This window comes from Onychomys torridus, chromosome 1 (genome assembly GCF_903995425.1).
Source record: "Onychomys torridus chromosome 1, mOncTor1.1, whole genome shotgun sequence".
Classification (NCBI taxonomy): domain Eukaryota; kingdom Metazoa; phylum Chordata; class Mammalia; order Rodentia; family Cricetidae; genus Onychomys; species Onychomys torridus.
The window spans coordinates 52,535,467-52,558,772 of record NC_050443.1 but is presented as its reverse complement, the minus strand read 5'-3'; the positions used below and the strand labels follow the sequence as shown (position 1 = coordinate 52,558,772).

The following is a 23,306-nucleotide window of genomic DNA, read 5'->3' as shown; positions in this document are numbered from 1 at the left end:
GGAGAAACAGTAGTTTACTCTTCCTGCTTTATTTTCTCTTTACTTTTTCTAGTATATTCGAATTTCAAATATGTTTACATAGCATGTTGAAACTCTTGGTCAGCACTACACTCTCCTAGAGAATAGGTCAGATGGTCTGAAGAGCTGAGTATACTGAATGTTCCTTGAAGAATGATGGTTCCAACCCCATGTCCTTGAGCATCTAGGCAAAGCTTCAAAGAGTTGCTAAGTTTAAGGAAGCCTAGGGACTCATTTCCGCAGAGGGTCTAGAGTAGTGGTTATTAACTTTCCTAATGCTGGGACCACTTTAATATACTTCCTCATGTTGTGATGACCCCTAACCATAAAATTATTTTCATTGCTATTTCATAACTGTAATTTTGCTATTATTATGAATCATAATGTAAATATGCCTATTGTCCAATGGTCTTAAGTGACCCCTGGGAAAGGGTTATTCAACCCCCAGAAGGGCTGCGACCTGCAGGTTGAGAACCACTGGTCTAGAGTGTAGACGACACATTTGTATAACATAGGACTGTCTTCACCAGGAAGTGGTGTTGAGAAAGCAGGTTAAGCATAGCTAGAACCACAGGGAATTCAGCAGAATGACATTTGCACATTTCATGTTTACCCTGAGAGAAACATGCTAAAAAGGACAAAGAATAAAGGGCAAACACCTAGAAGAACATTAGCAAGCTACCATGAGAACAGTGCACATGGCACGTGAGGCCATCTTGTTGAATATACCATAAGAGAAAAATCTACAGGAATGTGTGGCCAGTAGTTTGTGTTTCTAAAAGTGGAGGTATCTGAGGGATTCACTTGTCCCAGCCTAAGAAAAAAGTAACCATTGAATTTGTCATGAATTCACCCCAAAACAGCATGGAGTGAGCACCACGGGAAAGAACTGCACTCAACTTACTGGGCAGTGTCCTAATCATTTTTGCTAAGTGCCTTGAAATGTACAAAACACTATCTTCACATGGGGTGAGCTCATATTAAGAAGGTTAGCTTTTCTCCCCCCACAACAAGAATTTGGAGAGCCCCCAACTCAAGAAAATGACTCAAGTCTATGAAAATGTTTCATTAATTATTTGATTTCAAGATAGGCAAGCTGCATTGACCAATGTTATTCTACCTTGAGTGTGCTACAGAAGACAACCACCAGAACTCTGGACTTTGCCATACATATACATTCATTGCATGCCTTCTATGGATACACACAAATGTTAAGGTCACATGAATTGGTGGCTTCCTCCATCATTCCTGACTATCCTAATCTCCCTCATAGAGCTTTGACACCGAAGTGTGGGAGACATTATTCCCACTTTCTTGATTTGTTTGTTATACTTTTAATTGCATTAAAAAAAAAGATTTTATTCACTAACTGTTCCTTCCTGATGTTTTGAAGTAAAATACATTTTCCTCCACAGACTTCATTTCTAATGACCTTGGTAAGTTTTGTTAGTGCACTTCTTGTATGAAATGGATTTTGGATTTTCTATTAGATCTGCCTATCACATAAGAAACCTTTTCATCCTTTTATAGCAGTGCCTGTGTGTCTTAGTTTGGTTTGGAGCATTGCTCATGGCTACAAGACAATGAGTTTGTAGAGATCAGAATGAGTTTGGTGGAGATTGCTTCCTCTCTCTCACAGTGAAAGCCTCCAACAGAGCACCCCTAGAGAGGACTTCTGCTATAGGGTTTTGTAAAGACAAGAAGCATTACTTTAGTGCTGCCTTGTCTCTCAGTTTCCTTGTGCACATGAGCTGAGTTTATCAAACATGTTTTTTCTGCATCTTCGTGGGGATGATTCACATACCAGATCCTTTCTTTTTGCTAATATATTAAAGTATTGTGGTTGATTTTTAGATGGGATGCCAAGCTCACCACCCTGAAATAAACTTCCTGTGTTTTGTGATACAGTGCCCTCATATATTACTTTCTCCCTCTTTATTGCTGGAATTTATGACATATACACATGCCTAAGATTTCACAGCTGTGATTAATACTGTGGCCAGTTAGTTTTCTGTTCTTCAAAATTCCTCATGAATAGAAGACTCCGGTTGTGTTTACCCTCTTCTATTCTTGAAGTATTTGATGGAGTTGGAGAATTGTCACTTCCCTTCATATTTGAGAGAATTTGTTTTTGAGGCATCTGGGAGTACAGTTTTTTTTCTTAAGGCTTTTAATTAAATATTCATCATATATATATATATATATATATATATATATATATATATATATATGTCATTCTGTTTTTCCTATAATTTATGTTTCTATAAGCTGTAATTTTTCTATAACTTAAATTTTTATTAATTTTTAACTCTTAGAGGTTAGTTAACTTAATTTGAATGTTTTACTATTTTCTATTGTGTGTGTGTGTGTTCATAAATGTATGTGGTTTATGCATATGTGTAGAGGGATGGTCATATGTAGAGGATAGAGCAGAATATCCAATGTCTTATTCTATGGCTCAACTCCTTATTGCCTTGACCAGGGTCTGCCACTAAACTGGAAGCTTTCTATTTCTGCTGGGCTGGTTGACCAGCAAGCTCTGGGGTTCTGCCTGTTTTCACTCGATTCTGGGGTTACAGGCACATCTAACCATGCCTGGCTTTTTACGTGGGTACTAAGGATTTAAACTCAGATCTCTATGTGGCCCAGCAAGCACTTTTACTTTACTGAGCCATTTTAGTCCTGCATGTTCTACTTTTTCATATGTTAGTAAGATCTGTCCTAGCATCTTCCACTATATTTGATAGTTGTTTTTCCTTCGTTCCTTCCTTGACAAAGACGTATCTATTAGTCTTTAGAAGGAACACTTATTTGCCTTCATGAATCTCTGCTTCCTTTTTCTCTTTCATTGCCTACATTTCCTCAGCACTTTCTGTGATCTTCATTCATTGATATTTTTTCTGACACTTGGCAATTATATCACTTACTGTCAATCTTTCTTGTTAATGTAAAGATTTAATCTTCTACACTTTCCTGTAATCACAGCTTTAACCCCCTTTAACAGTCATTTTAGATTGTAACAATAATCATTTGCATTTAGCTAATGCCATTTTCTGATTTTTATCTTGATTTCTTCCTTGGCTAAGAAGTGCGATGTTTAATTTAGGTTACTATGGAAATTTTCCATACATTTTTTTTTGTTGATAGATTGTAATTTCATTCCTTTATGTTCAGAAAATATTGGTCCAACAATAGCTTACTTCCATAATTTTTTCATGAAGGCTTAGTAAGCAGATTGGGTGGATTATCCCTCATCTACTTCCCAAGTTCAAATTGCTATCATCGTATCTTGTATGTACTCTTTGTTTTTTGGTGGATTTCTTCTAATAGTTACTTAGAGATCTGTCAAAACAATCCGCTATGACTAGCACCAATCTCTTCTTAAACTTTGTTTCTTTGTTTTCTGTATTCTTGATGCACTGTTCTCTGTTTTTACACATTGAAGTAGTTACATTATTAATAATTAAGAAGTAACCTATTTATTACTAATGAAATTTTACTGTCTTGCTGACTTACATAGATGTAGTTATGCCAGCTTTTCTTTGTTAGTTTCATGTTCAATTATTTTCTTTCAAGATAGCTCACATTGTTTCTGATCTTTCTTCTCCTGCATCTAACACTTGATTTCTTTCCATCGTAGCATATACTTGATTCAAATTTCATATGGTTACTAAGACGTTTAGATTTAAATCTCTGATTTTTTTTTACTTTATTATTATGCGTTTTAAATTTTATACATCAGCCATGGGTTCCCCTGTCCTCCCCCCTCCCGAGTCCACCCCCACCTTCCTCCCAGCTCCTCCCCTCGATTCCCATGTCCTCCAGGATCAAGGCACCCCTGGGGATTCATTTAAACCTGGTGGATTCAGTACAGGCAGGTCCTGTCACCTCCTTCCAGACTGAGCAAAGTGTCCCTGTGTGAGCCCAAGGTTTCAAACAGCCAGCTCATGCACTAAGGACAGGTCTGGGTCCCACAGACTGGGTGCCTCCCAAGCAGATCAAGCTATTCAATTGTCTCACTTATCCAGAGGGCCTGATCCAGCTGCGGGGCACCACAGCCTTTGGTTCATAATTCCTGTGCTTCCATTCATTTGGCTATTTGTCCCTGTGCTTTTTGCAATCTTGGATTCAACAATTCACGCTCTTGCAGACCCTCCCCTTTCTTGACAGTTGGATACCTGGAGCTCCACCTGGGGCCTGGCTGAGGATCTCGGCATCCACTTCCATCAGTATTGGATGAGAGTTCCAAGACGACTGTTAGGGTGTTTAGGCATCTGATCACCAGACTAGGTCACATCAGGCTTTCTCTCGACCATTGCCAGCAGACTACAGAGGATATATCACTGTGGATTTCTGGGGACCTCTCGAGCACTCTGCCTATTCCCATTCTCATGTGGTCTTCATTTATCATGGTCTGTTATTACTCATTCTCCCTTTCTGTTCTTGATCCAGTTGGGATCTCCTGCTCCCCTAAGCTTTCTTTCTCTCAAATCTTGCCCTTCATTACTCCCACTGTCATCCAGGTTGTTCATAGAGATCTCATCCATTTCTCTGTCATTGGGTGATCCTTGGGTCTTTCCTAGGGTCCTGTTTTCTAGGTAGCCTCCCTGGAGTTGTGAAGCAGTCTAGTCATCTTTGTTTTACACCTGGTATCCTTCTATGAGTGAGTACATAGCATGTTTGTCCTTCTGAGTCTGGGTTACCTCACTCAGGATGATTTTTTCTAGATCCATCCATTGGCCTGCAAACCTCATGATGTCATTGTTTTTCTCTGCTGAGTAGTACTCCATTGTGTATATGTACCATATTTTCTTTATCCATTCTTCAGTTGAAGGGCATGTAGGTTGTTTCCAGGTTCTGGCTATTACAAACAAAGCTGATACGAACATAGCTGAGCAAATGCCCTTGTGGTATGATTGAGCATTCCTTGAGTATATGCCCAAGAGTGCCATAGCTGGGTCTTGGGGGAGATGGATTCGCAATAGTCTAAGGAAGCGCCATATTGATTTCCAAAGCGGCTGTACAAGCTTGCATTCCCACCAGCAGTGGAGGAGAGTTCCCCTTGCTCCACATCCTCTCCAGCATAAGCTGTCTTCTGTGCTTTTGATCTTAGCCATTCTGACAGGTGTAAGGTGGTATCTCAGAGTCATTTTGATTTGCATTTCCCAGATAATTAGGAATGTTGAGCAATTCCTTAAATATCTTTCAGCCATTTGAACTTCCTCTGGAGAATTCTCTATAGCCCATTTCTTAATTGGACTGTTGGGCATTTTGATGTCTAATTTCTTGAGTTCTTTATATATTCTGGATATCAGCCCTCTGTCAGATGTGGGGTTGGTGGAGACCTTTTCCCATTCTGTAGGCTGTCGCTTCGTGTTGTTGACTGTGTCCTTTGCTCTACAAAAGCTTCTCAGTTTCAAACAGGTCCCATTGATTGATTATTTCTCTCAGTGTCTGTGCTACTGGTGTTATATTTAGAAAGTGATCTCCGGTGCCAATGCGTTCAAGAGTACTTCCTACTTCCTCTACTATCAGGTTCAGAGTAGCTGGATTTATGTTGAGGTCTTTGATCCACTTGGATTTAAGTTTTGTGCATGGTGACAGATATGGATCTATTTGCCGCCTTCTACACATTGACATCCAGTTATGCCAGCACCATTTGTTGAAGATGCTTTCTTTTTTCCATTGTACATTTTTGGCTTCTTTGTCAAAAATTATATGTTCATAGGTGTGTGGGTTAATGTCAGGGTCTTCAATTTGATTCCATTGGTCCACATATTGGTTTTTATGCCAGTGCCAAGCTGTTTTTATTACAGTAGCTCTATAGTAGAGCTTGAGGTCGGGGATTGTGATGCCTCCAGAGGTTGTTTTATTGTACAGGATTCTTTTGGCTATCCTGGGTTTTTTGTTTTTCCATATGAAGTTGAGTATTATTCTTTCCAGATCTGTGAAGAATTGTGTTAGTAATTTGATGGGAATTGCATTGAATCTGTAGATTGCTTTTGGTAAGATTGCCATTTTTACTATGTTAATCCTGCCTATCTATGAGCATGGGAGATCTTTCCATTTTCTGACATCTTCTTTTTCAATTTCTTTTTTCAGGGACTTAAAGTTCTTGTCTTATAGGTCCTTCACATGCTTAGTTAGCGTAACCCCAAGGTATTTTATATAATTTGTGGCACATTGGACTTCTAAATCTCTGATTTTTAAGTACTTGACTCATTCTTGATTTTATTATTATTATTATTATTATTATTATTATTATTATTATGTGTTTTAATTTTATACATCAGCCATGGGTTCCCCTGTCCTCCCCCCCTCCCGCCCACACCCCACCTTCCCCCCAGCCCCTCCCCTCCATTCCCTTGTCCTCCAGGACCAAGATACCACTGGGGACTCATTTAAACCTGGTGGATTCAGTACAGGCAGGTCCTGTCACCTCCTTCCAGGCTGAGCATGTGTCCCTGTGTAAGCCAAAGGTTCCAAACAGCCAGCTCATGCACCAAGGACAGGTCCTGGTCCCACAGCCTGGGAGCCTCCCAAGCAGATCAAGCTATTCAATTGTCTCACTTATCCAGAGGGCCTGATCCAGCTGGGGGCTCCACAGCCATTGGCTCATAATTCATGTGCTTCCATTCGATTGGCTATTTGTCCCTGTGCTTTTTGCAATTTTGGACTCAACAATTCACGCTCTTGCAGTCCCTCCTTCTTCTTGAAGACCACATGAGAACAGGAATACGCAGAGTGCTCGAGAGGTCCCCAGAAATCCACAATGATATATCCTCTGTAGACTGCTGGCAGTGGTTGAGGGAGGGCCTGATCTGACCTAGTCTGGTGATCAGATGCCTAAACACCCTAGCAGTCGTCTTGGAACTCTCATCCAATAACTGATGGAAGTGGATGCAGAGATCCTCGGCCAGGCCCCAGGAGGAGCTCCAGGTGTCCATTCTTGATTTTTAAATGACTTAATTTTTTTAATGGCTTGTTATTTTCTAATGACTTTTCCATATTAACCATGGCTGTTTATATAGCAAACATGGCAAGTTGGTCTCAACATCTGAAGTCTATCTCAGAATGTGTTTTCTCCAGTTCCTGCTGGGTTTTACTGAGGGAGCCAGGTGCCCTTTGGCATCAGCTGTGAACCTCCATTCTTTGGATCGATGTGTTGGGGTGCTCAGATGTCTGAACTGGTCAGACTTACTGCTGGCGAGGATTTTGCCATGGGTCACCTTGGGCAAATACCAACTTGAGAATCTTGGGTTGTCTGCTTGTTTGTTTGGTTTGATGTGTGTGTGTGTGTGTGTGTGTGTGTGTGTGTGTGTGTGTGTGTGTTGTGTTGTTTTGTTATTGTTTTCAAATCTTTTCAGTCTGTACAAGTAACCTAACCTCAAGTGGCAGTCCTGTCTTCTTGGACCCCAGGTTCTGACAGTATCTATCTAGTCCCCACCCCATTTACATGGATTTTCTTTCTGTTCTTCCTCCTTTCGTTCACTCTGTTTCACACTTATTCTTACTGTGAATACATGTGCTTTATGCCACGATTTCCTACTTAATTCTTAACTTAGGGAGGTGCTATGCTTTTCTTATTCTGTCCCTCACTCAGGTAACAGAAACAAGCTGAAAGTCCCAGTATTTGATTTAAAAAAATAATTGGTAGAATAATGACTTTGGAATTGAGTTAAACTTTTTATTTTATTTTCTTAATTCCATGACAGCTGAATGGTGGCCTAGTATCTTTCCAAAAAAACTTTTTTCAGATCATTTGTCTACTATTTTACTCTTTTAAGAATATGTGATTTTATTGCTAGAAAGTGAATCATGAATCCTTAAAAATTGAATTCATATATTTTAAAATGTTTTATTAGTCTTCAGACTTGCTAGCTGATATAGTTAGATTCCTTCTGATATTTATGACATGTTAGCATGAGAGCAAAACAATTCACACAGTGTTTTAAGGGTTTTGTATTTGTCAATTGATTGGCTTGTCTGAGTATCACTGTGAGGTAGATGAAGCTTGTCAGGTTTGCATTTATAAAATGCGAATGAAGCAGAGAGAAGCTGGCTATATTACTTATAGTTTTACTTTGGGCTAAAGAATGTTCAACAGAAAACAGTTTTTAATTGCACAGTATTAGCACATAATCCGCAAAGGTCAAAAGGTCATGTGTTAATCCCTAACTATGGATGTTTGTGTAAGGTAGTCTGCTCATTTTGTTTCCACTATTAACAAGTATTCAGAATTACAGTTTGATATTTACATTTGCTTTAGTTTTATTTTATTTCACAATGTATCCATTATAAGAATCAAACATGGTCAATGAAACAATATCCTATTGTATTCTATACCTCTTTTCTAAACCCTATCATATGTTGTTGTTTGTTTTTCTCTTTTGGGGGACCTGCCACCCAGCGCTCAAGTAAATCACACATGGAGGCTTTTTCTTAATTATGAATGCCTGGCCTTAGCTTGGCTTATTTCTTGCCAGCTTTCCTTAAATTACCTGGTCTACCTTTTGCCTCTGGGCTTTCCCTGTTCTCCTACTTCTGTAAATCTTACTCTTACTCTGTGGCTGGCTTTGTAGCTGGGTGGCTGGCCCCTGGAGTCCTCCTCCTTCTCTGGCTACTTCCTCTCTCTCCCCAGATTTCTCCTTCTATATATTCTCTCTGCCTACCAGCCCCACCTATATTTTCTCCTGCCTTGCTGTTGGCTTTTTAGCTCTTTATTAGACCATCAGGTGTTTTAGACAGGCACAGTAACCCAGCTTCACAGAGTTAAACAAATGCAACACAAACAAAAGTAACATACCTTAAAATAATATTCCCCAATAGTTGTTCTTGTTTGTTTGTTTTTGAGACAAGGTTTCTCTATGTAGCCCTGGCTATCTTGGAGCTTGTTCTATAGACCAGGCTGGCATCAGAGATATGCCTGTTTCTTAGATTATGCATTTTCTTGAGAGAGTTGTTACTAATAGAAAGGTGATTTTCTCAAAAGTAAGTGCTGTGAACAGCTTTGGGTAGGCATTCATATCCTGCCTCTGTGTCCTCGGGTAAGACTGTTCTTTAATTTCTTTCCACTCTGAGCTGCACCACGTGTGCAACAGTCCCAACAGTGGCAAGGGTAGCAGAAGGATGGCCATGAGATGGATGCCAGCTTGAACTATATATTGAGTTCCAGGCTAGTATAAGACTGTGTCACAAAAATTAAAAAAAAAAAAAAAAAAAAAAAAAAAAAAAAAAAAAAAAACGAGATGAAAGTAAATGTCTTACAAAATTTACAAAATGACAAGGAAAACAAGAAAAAATTTAGTAATGAGAACACATATTTTTTCTTAAAATTTATATGTAGACTAAAATTTAACTCATTTAATTCTAGAAATACATATGATATGATACACATACTATTAATAATACTTTTACACCGAGAGCATATCATAATTCAGATGATTAAATCAGTTCCCTCCAATCACCTAATATTGTAGTTGGACCAGAGCCCAGTTAGTTGGCTTATAACTCAGTCATCTTATGTACTTTTGTAAACTGAGTACAGGCAAGGAAAAAAACCTTCATTGGTAATGTCCAGCATAAGATAGTCAACAGTCATATTAAAAGCTATAAAAATTTGTTTGTAGGACTCTTTCCTCAGCTCAGTGGCCCATTTCCATTTTTAGTAGTGCTTTTTTCATTTTTAATTACTTTTTTTGTTTTTTGAAATTATAATTATATAATTTCCCCCACCCTTTCTTTCCTCCAAACCCTCCCATATTCTCCTGTCTCTCTTTCAAATTGACGGCCTCCTCTTCTGTTAATTGTTGCATCCACGTATGTATGTATAAATATATACATGTATGTTCCTAAATACACCCTGTTCTCTTCATATAATGTCATTTGTTGGTCTGTTTTCAGGGTTGAACATTTGGCATCGAATAACAAGTTGCTATGCTCTTCCCTAGGGAGGACTGTTTCTCCCACCTCCAGTGTTCTTAATTCCCTGGAGTTCTTTGTGTAGGTTGAGGCCTCCTGGGCTTTCCCATGTCCACTTGAGCTTGTCTATCATTGCTGGCCTTAACTATCTCATGTTTAGGCAGTCATGATGGTGAGACTCCATGAGTGTAGCTTTTGATATTTACTAGGAGACACCATCTCAACAGCAAACTCCCTCTTCCTCTGGCTCTTGAAATCTTTCTGCTCCATCTTCCTCAGTGTTTCATGAGCTTAAGTGTGGGAGTGTTTTCTAGACGTATCCATTGGGACTGGACTCCACCACTCTGAATTTTGTGTGGCTGTAATTTTCTGCAATGGTCTCTGCTTGTGGTAAAGTGAAGTTTCTTGATAAGGGGTGAGGACTACACCAATATATGAAGATTTAGAGCTAGGAGCCTCTGATGAAAGAGACTGTCTAATGATTGTCTTATTAAGCTAACACTATTTAAATTCCATGCTGAACTTAGAAGGAATGAATTTTCTTTCATCTCTCCTCCTGGTGGATGCCTGGATTTCCTCCTAACCTATATTATATTTTTCTCTTAAACTCTAACTTTAGATTTTTCCAAAAGGTATACAAATTTGCTTAATATGAACATAATAATCATTATACCTCTCAATGGATAAACATTTAAGAAATATTGATTATCATCTGAAAGAGAGGCTGAACTACTTGCAGTTCACCATTATTGGTGAAATCATGACTATTTATTTATGGTGTGTGTATATGGTTTACAAATGTGTGTGCATAGTGTACTGTGGGTGCAGCTGCTCATATGAAAACATGCGTTGCATCAACAGGAAGATACCAGGTGTTCTGCTCTCTGGCTCTCTACTTATTCCTTTGAGGCAGTCTCTCACTGAATCTGTTGCTATCTGTTTCAGCTGGGGTGGTCATCAAGTGAGTTCCTGCGAACCAACCCCCAGTTACTCCCCAATGTAATTGCAGGGCGTATAGCAGTGCCTGTTTTTTGGGTTTTGGTTTGTCTGTTTGTTGTTGTTGTTTTCTAATGCTGGTATTGCGGATCTGAACTCAGGTCCTCATGATTGCACAGCCAACAGGTTTACCTAACCCAGCCACATCCCCAGCCCTGAATATTGATTATTTACACAAGTCAGTCTCAATTTGCTCATCCATAAAATGTGGCTGGTATCTAAATGGCAGACTTATTAAGAGCGGTGCAGTCCAAATACATGAACATAATATATGACACTTAATGGCCTGAGGGCTAGCTTATTTTGCTTCCTCTGAAACGACCCAGTATTTCTCCTCATTCTCTCCAAACAAAGACAACAGAAAAAGTTGTATGTACTCCCAGTACAAGGCCATCCGTCCACAAATCCTTTGTACATGAAGATAAAGCAGTGCTCGGACAGGCTAGGCACAGCTGGGAGCTGGGAGGCAGGCAGGTTTTTGAGGACTGCACAGTGCTGCTCACACTGCATTCGGTCCCATAACCCATGTGATAGGGCCCCATTTGCACACGAAATTGTGAAAACCCAGCAATAAGAATCTCCCTTTTCTACACATTTCCTAGCCACTGTGTGTTCCCTGAGAGAGAAGCATTGGCTTAGAAATGACTTAACTAATGATTAGTTTTGCAGAGACGTAGGCACCAAACCATTACGGCAGGACTGCTGTTCTCAGTCCCGGTGCAGTGTGGGAAGGGTTTTGTTGGAGACTGATGGCTTGAGGGAAGCCAGTGTTGCTGATTTTCTGACAAGTTCAGTGCTAACTGGTCTTCTGATGGTCTCTTCCTTAAGATTTCTCAGGTGCCCAGTCAGGCATGCTGTCAGTTTAGCAGAATTTTATCTTCATGTTTTATCTACTAGAGGTACACACACACACACACACACACACACACACACACACACACACGATGTGTGTGTGTGTGTGTGTGTGTGTGTACACCATGCTTAAAGAAACTTTAAAATTGACCTTATTTTATAACTACACCAGAAATACAAATGATATGATGACTCTGTGGCAGTTTTTCAGCATCAGATGAACTGACACTAATGTGGTTTGTCCACAGCATGTTTAACTGGACAGTCCCCTTCCTTTCTCTGCTGGCGTGTTTGATTCTGGCCATAGCCACGGTGGCTTTGTACTTCATCCCTCTTCGGTATATTGTTCTACTCTGGGGTAAGTTTGACATGATCCTTTGGCTAGCAGGCAGTTCCAGGTAAGAACAAATTATTCATTTTAAAGTTTAAGCCATAAACTTTAAATGTGCTCTTGTGACCAATTAAACATGAGATTAAGGAAAACATTTGGGAAATGAAAACTTCCAGGACCTTTCTGCTAAGGCCAGTTACAAAAGGGCTCCATGTGGATATTTATAAGCCTTGTGCAGAATCACAATCACATGAAACTATGATCAGGCTTCCTATTTCCCTTTAGGCTTTCCTGGTCATAAATCCCTTTGAATAATATATGGCTGTGGCCTCGTAACTTTGCAGAAACACCGTGGTTCAAATGGTGGGCACACACCTGCATGCTGCCCTTTATAGACAGTAAAAGTGGGTCTGGCCACTGCTTGACTGCTCTGATACTTCACCTCAAGTGCAGGAAAGAAATAAGCTAGCCTCATAGTTAAATCCAGAAGCAGTGGGGTGATGAATGGACATCTGTGACTATCTAAGCAGTGGGTGAAAGAGGAAGAAGCTCTTGTTTGCAGGAGATATGGTTTGCCTGCATATAGTTTAGCCACTTTGAGAAAGCATCGAGAAAAAATGGTGATGTTGGCACCCATTTCATGACTAGATTTCACATTCAAGCAAGCAGTTGGACAAAATGGAAGCCTCTTTGCTGGGATGACAAAGAGAGTGTACTAGGATCATGCTGTCACTGATGGAGAAGCCAGCAGCCTTTGTCTTAGGCCCTTTGCTGAATGCCCCCTCTTCATCATTTCATGGGCTCTTGCACATGAAGATATGCAGAGAAGTCCTGAAGATGAGAGGCTGCTGGGGTGCATTCACCTGGAAACAACAGCAGAGAGCCTGGAAATGAAGATGAAAGCTACTTCCTCTTCTAGAGCCCCCAAGAAAGTCTTCCAAGACGGGGCTGGAAGAGGGAAACTGCTGATGAAAACAGCCGAAGTGGACATGAGGAAATGAGAGGAGTTATTGGAGAAATGAAATAACTCAAAAGAATACAGAGCAGCCAGGAGTGGGAGAGGCTAACATGGTCATTCTCTGTGCTATTTTGGAGGTGAAATTCTCTTTTTGAAATGTTTTATTTATTCTCTCATACCATACAACCTGACCACAGCTTCCTCTCCCTCCACTTCCTGTCCCCTCCACCTTCCCTCCCCCAGAACCACTCCCAGGCCTAGTCTCCCACCAGAAAAGAGTAGGTCTCCCAGTGATATCAATGGAACATGGCACGACACGTTACAAAAAGACCAGGTACAAACCTTCACATCAAGGCTGAGTGAGGCAACCCAGTAGAAGAAAGTCCCAAAAGCAGGCAAGAGTCAGAAACAGCCTCACTTCCACTGTCAGGAGTTCCCCCCAAATACCAAGCTAACAACCATAACATATATCTGAGGACCTAGTGCAGACCCATGTAGGCTTTGTGATTTCCACTTGAGTCTCTGTGAACCCCCATGAACCCTGCTTAGTTGATTCAGGAGGTATGTGCTTTCCTGGTGTCCTAGGAGGTGAAATCTTAAAAAAGGATCTCTCCATTGTAGCCTGTCAAAGAGAAATCCTATCCTAATTCCTTCTTCATGGAGTTTTGACTTAAAAATATTAGGCATTAATGAGGATCAAGTATGAAGTTTGAAAGACTGCTGCATTGTATAGCTAAAATAATTTTATTCTTTCTTCCTTTTTGTAAGTCTTCATTTGCAAACCCAATTTCCATTTACCTTTAGCACTTAAATGTTATCTTCTAACCAGATGTGGCTGACAATGAGAAGCCTTTGGCTACTATCTTGTTCGTGTTGAATTGAATGCCACAGTCAGCTTTTAAACATTATGCATAGTTGATTATCCTTCTGAGGGTCCTTCCTTCAGGGAAGAAGGCTGATACAGTCTTTCCTGTATTTCCTCAAGAGAGTGTTTCCCTGAATGCTGTGACCCACATCTCTAGATGTTTAAGTCCCATGTGTACTGATAAAGTATTTGCCTCTAACCTGTGCATACTCTCCTCTGTATTTTAAAGCATTAGTAATCCCTTGGATTCCTAATATATAAAACGATATAAGATATGGTAATTAATTGGCATACTCTATTTTTAGGGAGTGGTAAGGGAAAAGTCAGCCTAGGTTCAGCACGAACATTTCCTTTGCTAATAATTTTGATGCCTAGCTGTCTAATACAGGGATGTGGAGTTCAGATATGGAGAGACTCCATGGTTGTGTCTCCTCTTCTGGTTATCAGTTTTGGCAATCCAGTGCCTCTTTCTAGTTACCCAAATCACTTTGACTTCCGGTTTTATCTTCTCGCATCTCAGCAGCTTTCTAACATTTCTTGGCATAAACTTAATAAAACGCTTTTCTACTTGTTTTTCACTTTGTGCCTGATATTGTTAAATAGCGTAGAGCTCATTCTGCTCTCATTGGCCCAAACAAATCTTTTCAGTCTTTCATTCTGGTTGCTTAGTTCTAGCCTCTAAGCTGATAGCTTTTTGCTGAGTTTACTAACTGGGAATGGAGTCCAAGCCTTCACCATTAATACATGGTGGCTTTGCCTCCTCTCCTCATGCAAAACAAGTATTGCATTTTGGAATACATTTTTACCATTCTAGAATGACCTCTTCTTTCCCAAATTAATTATTAGTTAGTTGTTAGTTAGTTATGAGTTAGTTATTAATTAACATAATCTCAGAGAATATTCTTGCATGTCCTTTAAATGTTCATGTCCCCTGTAGACTCACACCTTGTCACAAAAAAGTTACATGTATGTGCCTAAAACTTTAATTGCTCCTTCTAACCTTATTAAGGTTTATATGGCTTATTCTAAAAGGTACCTGTTAATTTTTGTTGACTGCTAAAGCAGATGAATTAGTATCAAAAATTGATGGCTTCAACCCTTTGGAAAAACTAACAAATTTTAGTCACTATATTTCATATTTTATGCAGTAAATACTTTTGTAGAAGCATTTCAGGCCCAGACATTGTTTGACAAAAACCTATGAAAGCAGTTTAACTTCAGAAATCTCATGAGATATAATGGACTCAGAAAATTCACCATGAGGTTTTGACAGGTGAAACACTGTCTTTGCTCTTTGGCTTGGTAGTGCGTAGTGTAGGCATCTGAGTGTAAACAGTATGTAAGAAATAGTTGGAAATATGAAGAATTGACTCTGAATGCTTATAGTTGTGTTCCATAAAAGTGAACTACTATGGCACCTATCACTTCTTTATTTTGGGAGAGTGACTTTGCAAATTTCCACAAAAGGGTCAGTTATAAAATAAATTCTGAAATCATCCTTAGGAAGCTTTTTCTACCATACTTTGCTAACTTGTAATGTACACACATTTCTAGAAGACTCTATGGGACTTTGCTGACCTATGTGATATATACACATCCAGAAGGCCACACATTTCCACAATTCAGTCCAATGCATTTTTTTTTTTCTTTTGAGATGTGTTCCTTAATTCCTTTGATTCTATCCTTCATTGTGGATGCTGTCATTATTGTCCATCAGTTCTGGTCTGAGACACTTCCCTTGCTGGAAGGTAGATAAAAACTCCTCATCTACATTTGGAGCTGTTTGTAAGAAGGAACCCTGACCCATTCCCTTGTATTTCCATTTGAGAACATGGTATGGTCACATAAAAGGAACTCAGGGTTAGATAGGAGAAGCATGGCTTCTCTGTCTTATACTCAACCAAAGTGCTAGACTTGGAACTGTGCACAATGTACTCAAGTACTTGATAGACAGTGACATTCTATGCCATGTGGTTGTTATTGTGTTGCAAAAATGCAAAGCAGACACACAATTTCTCCAAGTGATTTTTCTTTCCCTATTGGAGGCCTCAGCACCATTAATTGATCTGTGTGTTGTACGATCTGGGACTACTCACCAATGACTTCATTACCAAATGTTCTGCCTTATAATTTGCATCTCATTTGACATTTTTTGTCTTGGCTAGCAATAGCAACAAAAGATAACTCTATCTGTATCATTTCAGTTTTTTAAAAGTCTAAAAATATGACTAGTATTCACTGCATCCAGGTACACCTTCTGTGTTTGGGTATGTGCTCCCAAAATAGTGTATGTGGTGACTAATAGCACGAAGACCTTTTTCCTCACTACCTCCTGTGGTATTATCTAAGTAGCATCTACAGTACTGTATTGTTGGGTAATTGCAGATGATACATCCTTGCCTATCTTACTCAACATGATTCTATCATCAACCCTGGAAACTACAGAGGGAAAGTTTTTATGATAAAGATTGCATTGTCAGAAATCTTGGGCCCAGGAGGGTTAAGTGATGTACCAGAAATCACAGTTAATACATTATGAAGCTAGAATGGGAGCCTGGTATGCCTGTACCTTTGCTGTTGCCTTATTACCCCATAAAGTTGACCAAGGAGTCTATGATGTCCCCTTCATACTTGATCTCACATAATAGATAATTTTGCAGAATACCTGAAATTGTCAAACCTAAGATACCTTACAAATAAGCTAAGCCTCTGAAGCATACAAGTGGAATACCATGTGATTTTTATTCCAAGTTTTTCAAATGTAGTCAGTCTCACTGCATTGTGGACTACTTCTGCCTTTATGGGTGCGTCTGAGCTGCTGTGCAGGTTTGTAATCTTCTCAGTGACTAAGAATGCAGTGTTTTGATCGGCTGTGATATTATCCCTGCCTTGCTGTTCGTTGTAAAGGCTCCAGATGCGCACACTATATATAATTAACAATAGAAGATACATCTTTTCTCAATACGTCTTTGTCTCCCTTCATCACTTTGCCTTGTCTGTTTTGCTTTTGCCAAAAAGCCCATGCTACAATTAAATGTCTTTAGAATAACACAGTGAGAGTATTTTAGTTTAAAGGAACGCTGGGGGGAATTTTAGTTCCAAACACGAAGCTTGCTGTGGGGGTAGAGGGAAGAAAGGCAGAGTGCAGCTTTGACTTGAAGGAAAGGGGAACATTACTGAGATCCTTCCCCAGCCCAACCACCAAGCCACCATTTACTCATGAACAATGGCTGGCTCCCATTTGCAAAGCAGATGTAAATCTGACCCCCCAAAGAAAGGACTGGAGGTTGTCATTGTGTCAGGTACAATGCCATGCAGGAAGTCTAGTCCTTAGATGAAAGCAAAGTCATATTTAATGAACAAAGGGAAACATCAAACCTTTTATGTGATGGGGACTGTTGAACTTGGCTTCTGAGTAGGAGCCATTCAGAGCACAACTAAGCTGAGCATTCATTCAGCGTCATTGGGACAGGCGGGCCTTCAGATATGATCCTTGTTAAACAAGCACCCTGTGGCAAAACTTCAGAAGGCCACCTAGTCTTTCTGCTTCTAAAACTCAACATGAAAAAAGAAGGGGGTTGACATTTGGTGAAAAGACTATAGCTTATGAGATCTGGATAAGGCAGAGGCACCCCAAGGAGCAGAGTAGAGAAGACAAAAGAAGGTTGGGAGGAATCTCTCTCTGCAGAGGAATCCATGTTCTGGGCATGCCCATGAACTCCAGATGCACAGCTGAAGATTGACAGAGGCTGCATGGTCACTTGACATCTTGAACATTGAACTTCATTCTAATTCCTACTGTCCCCATTCTAAGTTAGTGCAGACTCCATTGGCTGGACAAACACGTGTGCCAGTGTTACAGTCCATAAATGAAGTTAGTCACCACAGTACGATAATTTTCCAATAATAACTTTTCACAGTTTCTGCCAGCAACGTGCAATCAACATGTCAAGTTCTGTTCTGCAGCGAGAGAAAAGGATCCTGTGAAAATGAGTGGAGGGAGAGAGTGATTGCTGCAGTTTCTTTCCACCCACTAAAGCCCTCTCCTCTCCCCACAGCTAGGTTTTGTCCACAGTGTCCAAGCAGGGACTTGTTTTGACTAGTAAAGGTCTTTTCCCATCTGGGACGTTTGTTTCCATAGCAGAGGAGGCTCTTAGTCAGTGGTTACCAAAAGAACCAATCGGTTCCCCTGTTTTAGCCCATGTCTCTGCAGTCCTGCTGCTAGGCCTGTAATGGGATTTTCACAGCTGAAGAAGGGAGAGGCGCCTGTCCACAGCACCACCCTCCATCATTTCAGGAAAAAGTTTTTTTGTGAATGATGCCGCATGACAGCAATGTGTGCATGACTGGAAGTACAGTAATTGTTTTCACACTAATTTTTAGCTGTGAATATCTCTCCTTTCCCCACTCAGGCATGTTTGCAAAGATAGATGGCAGACAGGTAGATAGAGAATAGATAGATGATAGATGATAGATAGATAGATAGATAGATAGATAGATAGATAGGTTGATGACATGAATGATAAACACATTGTATTTTTGTTTTGTAGGCATAAATAAATTTACTAAGAAGCTTCGAAACCCTTATTCCATCGACAATAATGAGCTCCTTGACTTTCTCTCCAGGGTACCTTCAGATGTTCAGAAGGTAGGTGATGATTGGCCACCACCCACAGGGGCACCAGCACTGGGTTCTTGCCAGCCTAGAGATTTAGAAGGGCACGTGGCTGTGCTTGTGTGAGTGATTGAGATAAGGAATCAGAAAATCCCTAAAGAGTTCTTTCTGGGAGGCAGTGGGGAGAAGAACTAGCCCTCTGTCCAAAGTATATAATGACTGGGAAAATCCTGCAAAAGAGTTACTTAGGAATGAATCTGGATCTCATACTGAGCAGCTATGGGGCTGCAGCATTGGCCCCATTTTGATTTCTTGCCTCCCTGAAGAGAGTGAGATGAACTCAGAGGAGTCACATGAGATCCAGTGCTGAGGGGTATTGCTTATTTTCTTGGTTCTCCAGATGGCAGTCATTTTAGGGGAAGGAGGAGACAAGAGGATTATTCTTTTTATTCCTTTCTTGCTGCAATTATCTCTTCGGCCTCCCCTCTATCCTCTTTCCTCTAAAGATTTAGGAATGCTGAGGGCAAAGCCTCTACTTACTCTGATACGCACAGATGAAGAGGTGGTGGGAAATCAAATTTGAGATCAATTGCAAGTATTATTCACAGGGAATGCTCACTTAGTCCAGCAGCGCCTCAATTTTGTGGATGCACAGAGATTAACAAAGGCAACAATAACAGAAAGTCCCAAAGAATGGCCCCATCCAGGGTCCTGCGGACTTGCCTGCACCAGAGCCAGAGGAAGGCAGGCAGGCAGTGATTTCATTAATGGAGAAGAGTGACCACTGAGTAGGTAAAGGGGGACAGCATGGCATGAAGCATCATCAAGATGATCAAAGGCCCAGTCTCTTATTGTCTGGGAGAACCCCAAATCAAGCATTGATTTTCATCTGCAGGCCAATGTAGCATAATTGGTTTCTCAGGATCTTCAGGTGGATTATAGACACATGGGGCTAAAGGTCTCAAGGGTCCCTTGTCCCTTCATTTCACAGTCTAGAAATTAAAACGGACTCTGTGATGCTTAAATAGAAAAAAAAGAAAAAGCAACAACAAAATCACACAAAAACCTTCTACTTCATGAAATAAACCTGTTGAAATAAATTCTATAAAGCTATATTTACTCTCTAGCATTTTCATGACATAATTGAGGAATAGTAACCTGGCCTTTGTTTGTTCTATATTTACGATTGACAGTTATATTATCTTCTGTTATCCTGGGGGACTTTCACAAAACACAAGATGGGAAGGATATATTCTTCTTTTTGTTTATCTGATTTGGGCAAAGGGTAGCCTAAATGGCAGAAATGCTGAAATGAAGGATCATATGTGGCCAATAACACAAATGCATTCTATCCCCAGCCTACCAGAGCGACACACAAAAACATTATGCTTGCAATGTACCATCACTTGGGTTACAGTGTGAGTTCACACAGCATCTGTGAATAGGAATTTCTCATCAACTCCATCTCTCCATGGTCCTGGCAACAGCCCTTGGAGTGTTCACCCAGATATACTTGGTATATTCACAGAGAAGATACAAATGACAAAACATTTGAAAGAGGATCCTCCATGCATTAGCATGAGTCCCCCTGTCCCACCAAGGGTGCTTTTGAATGATAATGACAGTTTGCCTCTGCGGACTCCCCCAGTGTTCATGTTTATCACAGATGTTCTAGCCATTACACTATAAGTCAAATTAATTTTAAAGGACATCTACAAAAGCTTGGGGCCTAGTATCAATTTCAATATTTTGCCCCCCCCTTAGGTAAAATTCATGACTGTAAGAGGCTGAATGTTACCCCATCATTATAGTACTTTGAAATGAATAATGCTCAGTAAGTTGTGTCATAACATATTGTCAACAACCCCAAGAGGCAGTTATTAGGTTATTTACGGTTGAAAGCTGGTATAAGCAAGATCAAGATCGGGCAGCAGTGGTGACTTAAGTAGAAGCCCATGCATCTCATTAGAAAAAAATCTGCTTTTAATATTTTGGTTTCAAGAAATGATGCATGACTTCTGAAACCCTTCCTGCAATTAATCCCCCCCACCACCACCATCCTGTGTTTAAAAAATGATTCATTACCTTTGAACCTTCCATCCTTTGCCTTGCCATGTCCTTGGGGAGCCATTAACACACTCTGTGGTGAGCTAGGGTTACCTAACTGCCAGCATCATGTCTGTTTGTTTTCACAGGTGCAGTATGCAGAGCTAAAGCTCTGTGGCAGCCACAGCCCACTTCGGAAGAAGCGGAGTACTGTCTAGGGCTCACACTGGCTGAGGACTCCAGCATCCCATGTGTAGCTAGCTGATCAGACCTCTGTCTTGGCTGCTCCAGTGGTACCCAGGTGTCCTGAAATGGGTGCTCTGTGCAGTCCTCTCATCATGGTCTATTTTCTTCACATATTCAGATGCACACACCCACACACATGTCCCCATGCATGTGTACCCCAGATGCATAGACAGTCAACCCAACCAAAGGTGTCAAGTCTGAAACTGTGAGAGTCTTTCATTCACTTGTAGGTAGGACATAAAACAAGGGGTCCACATATCTGAATACTGTCCTTGGTTCCAGAATGTTGCTAAACTTATTTCCATCCCTTCAGCAGATTTTTACTAAGATTCAGTAATTTCCATCAGGGACTTGTGGCTCACACTTGTAATCCCAGCAGTGAAGGAGCAAAAGCAGGGCAGTCACAAGGGACACACCAGCCCAGGAGCCACACTAGCCTATGCTCCATTTGCAGTCATAAAATGCAGTGTTAACCAAGGTGTACTTATTTCCAGTCTTGATCTGCCACTTGTTTCAAATTCTTTCCAACCAGATAATGTACAGTAGAAAATGAATGTTCTGTGACTTCCAGAATTAACGCGAACAGTTTGGAATCAGCTGTGATTGCTTGAGACCTCTTTATGTATTTGGTGACCCCTTAGGATTGGATGCCAGCCTGTATCACATCCCAGCTGTTGGAGGCAGGCGGTATCCTGGAAGGTCCCAAGGAGCCACTCATTTGAAGAGTAAGGATTTCATGATAGTATTTTGCTGCTGTAAAAATGCCATTTCTTCCAACTTCAGTTTTTGCTTATTACCAAAATAAGATGTCAATATGCATCCTCAGAAAGATGGTGGGGGTTGGGGGAGACAGATTAGTAAATTCAGAAAGTGTCTAGAAACATAAAAGTATGAAGGGGTTTACTTAGAGACTCTTAGTAAAATGTAAGTGTTTCAGTTACCCAGTGTTTTGAGCAGATAGTTAAAATGTTTTGGGCTTGCCTGAATTTGTCTTTTTTTTTCTGAGGGTCAAAATGAGATATAGACAACTACAGTTTATTTCAAAACCCTGTTCATACAAAACAACCACCCAAAAGTCCTCTGTAGATAGCGTCAGAGTCCCAAGCAACTAGCCCTCTACAGCATACCCTGCCAATTTAAAAACAATTAATTTTGTGCATGTAGAAAATGTGTACAGATACCTTTGTGTTAAAATTATACTTAAGCTTTAAAATCTGTATTTCATCGACACATACTTGCTATGTGCAGGTTTGTATATATACACATTGTAAAGAAACGTTGAGGTAAAAAGACCTAATATACTTATGTTTACTTCTTTCTTTCTTTGTTTCTGCATTGTAATTTAATAATCTCCAAATAAAATGTTTTATGAAAAATGCCAAAGATTCTAAACTTTATCATCTCATGTCTGTTATTCTTCATATCCTTCTGCCTGGTTTCTTTGTGGCGGAGCCCGATTTCTGCATGATTTGATTTACTTCAAGTTAATGAAGCTGGCTGGAAAAGAGCCTTGAGGAGATTCTAAAAGCCCCAGGAAATCTGCTCATTGTGCATACAATAGATACTCAAGAACTTCTTTGTCTAACCAGTGACTCAATCTTCTGTGTAAACAATACTGCATTGTCTCGTCCTTGTCTTCCAGTTTATCATAGTCTGTCATTTAGTAACGACCCAAGGCAGACATCTTTAAGCCGCCTCGTGTGAGATCTGATCAGTCACTGGGATGAAAACTTTGGGGAGCGAAATAACCCTTTATTTATTTAAATGTGGATCCCATCCTTCATGGCTGTTTTTGCTTTAGAATTTCTAAATGAAATAATTTTCCTGACAAAAAGGTATCATTAGTGAGACTTCTTTCCTCTGTAGCCCAAATAGAACTCACAACATTAAATTCAGGACACAAATGCCAGCTGGTATTTGAGAGCAGGACAGGGCCAACTTTTCCTAAGCTCTCTACTGAAGATAATAGCTAGTTGATTAAATTGACATTGCATGTGAGAAAATGAGTGTTTGTTAGAAGTGAAATGTTAAGATTTATATAATTATTATAGTTGTACAGGTCTAATCCTTACAGATTCTGCCTTAGCCCAGGATCTCAGAGAACCACAAACACTATAATTTGATACTTTATCCATCTTGAAGAAGCACCTGTTACACACTGTGTGTAGCACTTTTGTCCTTGTATGCATGACACAATAACTATCATGAATTTCTTTTCCCTTCTTTCACTATTTGATATTCAAAAGGAAGATTTGTTCTAACCCAAGATCTGAGCAACTTCATTAAGATTTTTCTTCTTCTTCCCGAGAATGTTTACAATTTACACTTCTAGAAAGCAGTCCTTTGGCATGTACAGGTTTGTCAGCATGACAGTTTGTATGCTTTGATACCAGTATTGAATAAAATGCATGCTACTAGAATGGATCACTGCAGTACCACAGCAGTGAATCTGATAGCT

The 23,306-nt window shown here is 40.1% G+C and overlaps 1 protein-coding gene across 3 annotated transcripts in view; it reads left to right on the top strand.

Moving 5' to 3' along the window:
• Mctp2 (multiple C2 and transmembrane domain containing 2) overlaps positions 1 to 22,196 on the top strand; it is a 240,556-nt gene extending 218,360 nt beyond the window's left edge. For all 3 annotated transcript variants that reach the window (XM_036173220.1, XM_036173212.1, XM_036173231.1), the window contains 3 exons: positions 12,036 to 12,145; positions 18,492 to 18,589; positions 20,752 to 22,196. In XM_036173220.1, the coding sequence (XP_036029113.1) occupies positions 12,036 to 12,145; positions 18,492 to 18,589; positions 20,752 to 20,820 (277 nt within the window). In that variant the 3' untranslated portion in view covers positions 20,821 to 22,196. The remainder of the gene's footprint in view (positions 1 to 12,035; positions 12,146 to 18,491; positions 18,590 to 20,751) is intronic.
• Positions 22,197 to 23,306: the final 1,110 nt, after the last annotated feature.